General features: G+C 39.1%; 1 protein-coding gene across 1 annotated transcript; it reads right to left on the bottom strand.

Moving 5' to 3' along the window:
* Window positions 1-4760: 4760 nt before the first annotated feature.
* LOC136043373 (craniofacial development protein 2-like) lies at window positions 4761-5561 on the bottom strand. Its single transcript, XM_065728291.1, has one exon. The coding sequence runs from the start codon at window positions 5559-5561 to the stop codon at window positions 4761-4763; it is 801 nt and encodes a 266-aa protein (XP_065584363.1).
* Between the last annotated feature and the right edge of the window lie 1943 nt (window positions 5562-7504).

The raw sequence follows: 7504 nt of genomic DNA, 5'->3' as shown, positions 1-7504 counted from the left end.
CACATGGTAAAGAATGTGATTAAAGGCTCTTTTCCTATTTCAAAAGTTTAAGTTTTCGAGGGTAATAGCTACGTATGTTGAAAAAATGAAGATATTAGACTATTTTATAAATGCAAATGGTAAAGAATGTGATTAAAGGCTCTTTTCCTATGTCAAAAGTTTTAGTTTTCGAGGGTAATAGCTACGTATGTTGGAAAAAGGAAGATATTAGACTATTTTATGATTGCACATGGTAAAGAATGTGCTTAAAGGCTCTTTTCCTATGGCAAAAGTTTTAGTTTTCGAGGGTAATAGCTACGTATGTTGAAAAAATGAAGATATTAGACTATTTTATGATTACAAATGGTAAAGAATGTGATTAAAGGCTCTTTTCCTATGTCAAAAGTTTTAGTTTTCGAGGGTAATAGCTACGTATGTTGGAAAAATGAAGATATTAGACTATTTTATGATTGCACATGGTAAAGAAAGTGATTAAAGGCTCTTTTCCTATGTCAAAAGTTTTAGTTTTCGAGGGTAATAGCTACGTATGTTGAAAAAATGAAGATATTAGACTATTTTATGATTGCAAATGGTAAAGAATGTGATTAAAGGCTCTTTTCCTATGTCAAAAGTTTTAGTTTTCGAGGGTAATAGCTACGTATGTTGAAAAAAATGAAGATATTAGACTATTTTATGATTGCAAATGGTAAAGAATGTGATTAAAGGCTCTTTTCCTATGTCAAAAGTTTTAGTTTTCGAGGGTAATAGCTACGTATGTTGAAAAAATGAAGATATTAGACTATTTTATGATTGCAAATGGTAAAGAATGTGATTAAATGCTCTTTTCCTATTTCAAAAGTTTTAGTTTTCGAGGGTAATAACTACGTATGTTGGAAAAATAAAGATATTAGACTATTTTATGATTGCAAATGGTAAAGAATGTGATTAAAGGCTCTTTTCCTATTTCAAAAGTTTTCGTTTTCGAGGGTAATAGCTACGTATGTTGGAAAAATGAAGATATTAGACTATTTTATGATTGCACATGGTAAAGAATGTGATTAAAGGCTCTTTTTCTATGGCAAAAGTTTTAGTTTTCGAGGGTAATAGCTACGTATGTTGAAAAAATGAAGATATTAGACTATTTTATGATTGCACATGGTAAAGAATATGCTTAAAGGCTCTTTTCCTATGGCAAAAGTTTTAGTTTTCGAGGGTAATAGCTACGTATGTTGAAAAAATGAAGATATTAGACTATTTTATGATTGCAAATGGTAAAGAATGTGATTAAAGGCTCTTTTCCTATTTCAAAAGTTTTCGTTTTCGAGGGTAATAGCTACGTATGTTGGAAAAATGAAGATATTAGACTATTTTATGATTGCACATGGTAAAGAATGTGATTAAAGGCTCTTTTTCTATGGCAAAAGTTTAAGTTTTCGAGGGTAATAGCTACGTATGTTGAAAAAATGAAGATATTAGACTATTTTATAATTGCAAATGGTAAAGAATGTGATTAAAGGCTCTTTTCCTATGTCAAAAGTTTTAGTTTTCGAGGGTAATAGCTACGTATGTTGGAAAAATGAAGATATTAGACTATTTTATTGTTGCACATGATAAAGAATGTGCTTAAAGGCTCTTTTCCTATGGCAAAAGTTTTAGTTTTCGAGGGTAATAGGTACGTATGTTGAAAAAAATGAAGATATTAGACTATTTTATGATTGCAAATGGTAAAGAATGTGATTAAAGGCTCTTTTCCTATGTCAAAAGTTTTAGTTTCCGAGGGTAATAGCTACGTATGTTGGAAAAATGAAGATATTAGACTATTTTATGATTGCAAATGGTAAAGAATGTGATTAAAGGCTCTTTTCCTATGTCAAAAGTTTTAGTTTTCGAGGGTAATAGCTACGTATGTTGGAAAAATGAAGATATTAGACTATTTTATGATTGCACATGGTAAAGAAAGTGATTAAACGCTCTTTTCCTATGTCAAAAGTTTTAGTTTTCGAGGGTAATAGCTACGTATGTTGAAAAAATGAAGATATTAGACTATTTTATGATTGCAAATGGTAAAGAATGTGATTAAAGGCTCTTTTCCTATGTCAAAAGTTTTAGTTTTCGAGGGTAATAGCTACGTATGTTGAAAAAATGAAGATATTAGACTATTTTATGATTGCAAATGGTAAAGAATGTGATTAAAGGCTCTTTTCCTATGTCAAAAGTTTTAGTTTTCAAGGGTAATAGCTACGTATGTTGAAAAAATGAAGATATTAGACTATTTTATGATTGCAAATGGTAAAGAATGTGATTAAAGGCTCTTTTCCTATTTCAAAAGTTTTAGTTTTCGAGGGTAATAGCTACGTATGTTGGAAAAATGAAGATATTAGACTATTTTATGATTGCAAATGGTAAAGAATGTGATTAAAAGCTCTTTTCCTATTTCAAAAGTTTTCGTTTTCGAGGGTAATAGCTACGTATGTTGGAAAAATGAAGATATTAGACTATTTTATGATTGCACATGGTAAAGAATGTGATTAAAGTCGTGACTTACTTGACTTAAGGCTCCTGCCACATGGGGTGCGGCGTAGAGAGCTTCGCAACTTGACTTCTCCAGGCGGACCGGTCTGCTGCTAAATGAGACGCTTCGTCGACAGCAATGTTGGCCATCACCAAGAATTTGTCGAGGCTGTCTTTCCACCTTGTCCGAGGTCTGCCCCTCGGGCGAGACCAGCCATGGGCTTTTGGGTCGAAGTCGTACACTATTCGGGCTGGCGTTGATGTCGGCATTCGTAGGAGGTGTCCGAACCGTCTGAGAGACCTCTGCGCTATCTGGACGGAGAATGGTACCTGGGAGGTGAGAGTAAGCAACCTTGCGTTGCTTACAAAATCATCCCACCGGAATCCCTCGATCCGGCGAAGCTGTTTCGTCTGACAGACGTCTATCATTTTAAGGATGGTTGATTTGAGGGGCCAGGTTTCCGCCGCGTAGAGCAGGACGGAGCTTACGGATGCGTTATAGATTCGCATTTTCGTACGCCTTGAGATGTGCGGCATTCTCCATAGACTGTTGAGTCTACCGACGATGGAAGAGGCTTTCGATAGTCGGCTGCATACCTCTTCGTCTACGGAGCCATCATTGGACAGCACAGAACCGAGGTAAGTGAAGTTTTTAACGACTTCGACAAGTGTTCCGCAGACAGTTATGGTATCAGGGTGCGAGACTGGACCTGGGGGTTCAATTGCCATAATCTTAGTTTTGAGCCAGTTGATTTTCAGCCCCACTTTTGCTGCCTCTTCCTTCAGGACTTCCAGAGCGTCGGTCAGCTGGTCGATTGAGTCGGCAACGAGAGCAAGATCGTCTGCGAAGTCCGCATCCGTCAGAATGCGATCTCCAAACTGCAGACCAAAGGGCAGGCGATTTGTAGTTCTTGTCATCACATAGTCTATCACACAATTGAACAATTCCGGGGCGGTGGCACACCCTTGGCGAACGCCAGTTTTGATATTGAATGTCGTGCTCCGTTTTCCGTTGACTTGGACGCAACTCTCGGTCTCTTCATACAGCTTTTCAAAAAGCTTGCAGTATTTATCTGGTAGACCCGTCGATCTAAGTATTAGCCAAACAGAGTTGCGATCGACGGAGTCAAAAGCAGCTTTGAAGTCTACGAAGGCCACGTATGCGTTCCTCCTGAATTCTCTAGTTTTCTCAATTGACTGGCGCATAGTGAAGATTTGTTCGACAGTGGACCTCCCTGGCATAAATCCGGCCTGCTGAACTCTCCTTTTTCTTCGGAGGATACTCGTGCATCTGTCTAGCAGGGTCATGGCAAAGAGCTTTCCAGGGACTGAGAGAAGGGTTATACCTCTGTAATTAGAGCAGATGCTCTTGCTCCCCTATCTCTTCCAAAGGGGCAGGATTATGCCAAGTCGCCAGTCCTTCGGGACCCATTCTGTGCGCCACACCACGGAAAACAGCATTTGCAGCCAAAGTAACATCGCCGGTCCAGCATACTTCAGGAGCTCAGCGGATACTCCGCATACGCCTGCCGCTTTGTTATTCTTTAGACGTTTCAAAGCAGAGTGGATTTCTGCTGTCGTGAAGGTAGTCTCTGGTTCGTTTGACGGCACTTCCCGAGTGCTGGTAGCTAGGCGTGCGAGTTCCTGGTCAGTCTGTGCTACAGCATCGGCATTGAGGAGACTTGAGAAGTGGTCTTTCCATCGACTGACCTGAGCGGCCTCATCACTAAGTGGCTGGCCGTCCGCAGAGACAACAGATGCAACTGAGGGGGCTTTTTCGCTTGTGAGGTCACGGAGGTGCTTGTAGAGGCTCCCGACGTCCCCTTTCATGGCTGCGCCCTCCAGCTCGTTTGCCTTCCTTTCCACAAACAGTTTCTTGTCTCGCTGTATCAGCTTGTTGCGGACACCATTGAGGCGCCTGTAGGTCGGCATGTCGCCCAGAAGCCTTGCCTTGCGTCTCTGCTCAATGACGTCAAGCGTATCGAACTGAACCCACGCTTTCTTAGCACGCTTCGCCCTTCCAATATTTGCGGTCGCTGACTCCAGGACATTCTTCTTAAACGAGATCCATGCGTCCTCAGAACTTTCAGATGGCAGGAGTGCGTCGAAGCGATTCGAGACATCAATGGCATACTTGGACCGTATCTCTTGATCGGAGAGACGAGAGACATCAATCTTGGTCGGTCTAGGTTGCGAGCGCTGGGCTTGGAGCCTCAGTCGCATATTAGCTACAACGAGGCGATGGTCAGTGTTACCAATCTCGGCTGACCTTACGTCCTGCAATTACTAATCGAGGATCTCCATCTCTGTGAGACAATGATATAGTCGATCATTTTTTTGGTACGGCCGTCGTTGCTGTACCATGTGTATTTGTGGATATCCTTCCCTGCGAACAGCGTGTTCGTAATGACAAGGTTATGCATGCTGCACAGTTGAAGGAGCCTTAGCCCATTGTCATTTAGGGGGTCCGGAATAACTGGTCTGATGACTTGCCGCCATAGGTCGTGGTTGTCGCTCACTGTTGCATTCATATCACCCAAAAGGATGACAATATCGTGGGGGGATATCTTGGACAGTTCATTAGCCAGGGCAGAGTAGAAAGTTTCTTTTGCTTCGTCGTCGGCTTCATTTGTCGGAGCATAGCAGACAAGGACTGTCATTTTTCCTTGCTTATGACTCAGTCGAGCATTAGCTATTCTATTCGAGACGGGAGTAAATGACAGTAGACACTTTATGGACTTGTTATCAAGTACTAGTCCGACCCCATTTCTCCTAGTCGTTGTCTGTCCGGACCATAGAAGGTGGTATCCCTCACCTATGGGATCAGTCCCATTCCCGACTAGGTGGGTTTCTGTTATTCCAGCAATAGAGATGCGGAATCGCTTCAGTTCCATCGCCAGAAGCGTCTTTGCTCCGGGAAAGTTCAATGTCAATACATTCCAGGTGGCAATCCGGAGGCCACCGTGGTCAAGGAGATTCAATCGCTGGTCATTTCTCGGTCCAGGGGCGAGCAAGGGTCGTGATGGGATAAAAGAACATCGGTCATCCGAGGCAGTTGCTAAGCTATTCATTGCAATCGATTTCAGGTGGAGGGTTGCAGGCCCAACCGACCCTAGGCCTGGATTCTGATTAGAGCCAGGATTTACCTGGATACTGAGAATCCTGGGGTGGGCTCCACCCACCTCATGAGGTTGAGGCCACCCTGATCGGAGCGATTAGTTAGGGGAAACCCCATATCCAGAGGTACGTGGTCAACAGACATTGTCTGCATCATTCCGGACGAACTCCATCACCTCCAATGTGATTAAAGGCTCTTTTTCTATTGCAAAAGTTTTAGTTTTCGAGGGTAATAGCTACGTATGTTGAAAAAATGAAGATATTAGACAATTTTATGATTGCACATGGTAAAGAAAGTGCTTAAAGGCTCTTTTCCTATTTCAAAAGTTTTAGTTTTCGAGGGTAATAGCTACGTATGTTGAAAAAATGAAGATATTAGACTATTTTATGATTGCAAATGGTAAAGAATGTGATTAAAGGCTCTTTTCCTATTTCAAAAGTTTTCGTTTTCGAGGGTAATAGCTACGTATGTTGGAAAAATGAAGATATTAGACTATTTTATAATTGCAAATGGTAAAGAATGTGATTAAAGGCTCTTTTCCTATGTCAAAAGTTTTAGTTTTCGAGGGTAATAGCTACGTATGTTGGAAAAATGAAGATATTAGACTATTTTATGATTGCACATGGTAAAGAATATGCTTAAAGGCTCTTTTCCTATGGCAAAAGTTTTAGTTTTCGAGGGTAATAGCTACGTATGTTGGAAAAATGAAGATATTAGACTATTTTATGATTGCACATGGTAAAGAATGTGATTAAAGGCTCTTTTCCTATGGCAAAAGTTTTAGTTTTCGAGGGTAATAGCTACGTATGTTGAAAAAATGAAGATATTAGACTATTTTATGATTGCAAATGGTAAAGAATGTGATTAAAGGCTCTTTTCCTATTTCAAAAGTTTTTGTTTTCGAGGGTAATAGCTACGTATGTTGGAAAAATGAAGATATTAGACTATTTTATGATTGCACATGGTAAAGAATGTGATTAAAGGCTCTTTTTCTATGGCAAAAGTTTTAGTTTTCGAGGGTAATAGCTACCTATGTTGAAAAAATGAAGATATTAGACTATTTTATGATTGCATATGGTAAAGAAAGTGCTTAAAGGCTCTTTTCCTATTTCAAAAGTTTTAGTTTTCGAGGGTAATAGCTACGTATGTTGAAAAAATGAAGATATTAGACTATTTTATGATTGCAAATGGTAAAGAATGTGATTAAAGGCTCTTTTCCTATTTCAAAAGTTTTCGTTTTCGAGGGTAATAGCTACGTATGTTGGAAAAATGAAGATATTAGACTATTTTATAATTGCAAATGTTAACGAATGTGATTAAAGGCTCTTTTCCTATGTCAAAAGTTTTAGTTTTCGAGGGTAATAGCTACGTATGTTGAAAAAATGAAGATATTAGACTATTTTATAATTGCAAATGGTAACGAATGTGATTAAAGGCTCTTTTCCTATGTCAAAAGTTTTAGTTTTCGAGGGTAATAGTTACGTATGTTGAAAAAATGAAGATATTAGACTATTTTATGATTGCAAATGGTAAAGAATATGCTTAAAGGCTCTTTTCCTATGGCAAAAGTTTTAGTTTTCGAGGGTAATAGCTACGTATGTTGAAAAAATGAAGATATTAGACTATTTTATGATTGCAAATGGTAAAGAATGTGCTTAAAGGCTTTTTTCCTATGGCAAAAGTTTTAGTTTTCGAGGGTAATAGCTACGTATGTTGAAAAAATGAAGATATTAGACTGTTTTATGATTGCAAATGGTAAAGAATGTGATTAAAGGCTCTTTTCCTATGTCAAAAGTTTTAGTTTTCGAGGGTAATAGCTACGTATGTTGAAAAAATGAAGATATTAGACAATTTTATGATTGCAAATGGTAAAGAATGTGATTAAAGGCTCTTTTC

Source organism: Artemia franciscana, unplaced genomic scaffold (assembly GCF_032884065.1).
Source record: "Artemia franciscana unplaced genomic scaffold, ASM3288406v1 Scaffold_5119, whole genome shotgun sequence".
NCBI classification, from domain to species: Eukaryota; Metazoa; Arthropoda; class Branchiopoda; order Anostraca; family Artemiidae; genus Artemia; species Artemia franciscana.
Note: the sequence above shows the minus strand (reverse complement) of the source record. Positions and strands in the feature narration are given on the sequence as shown.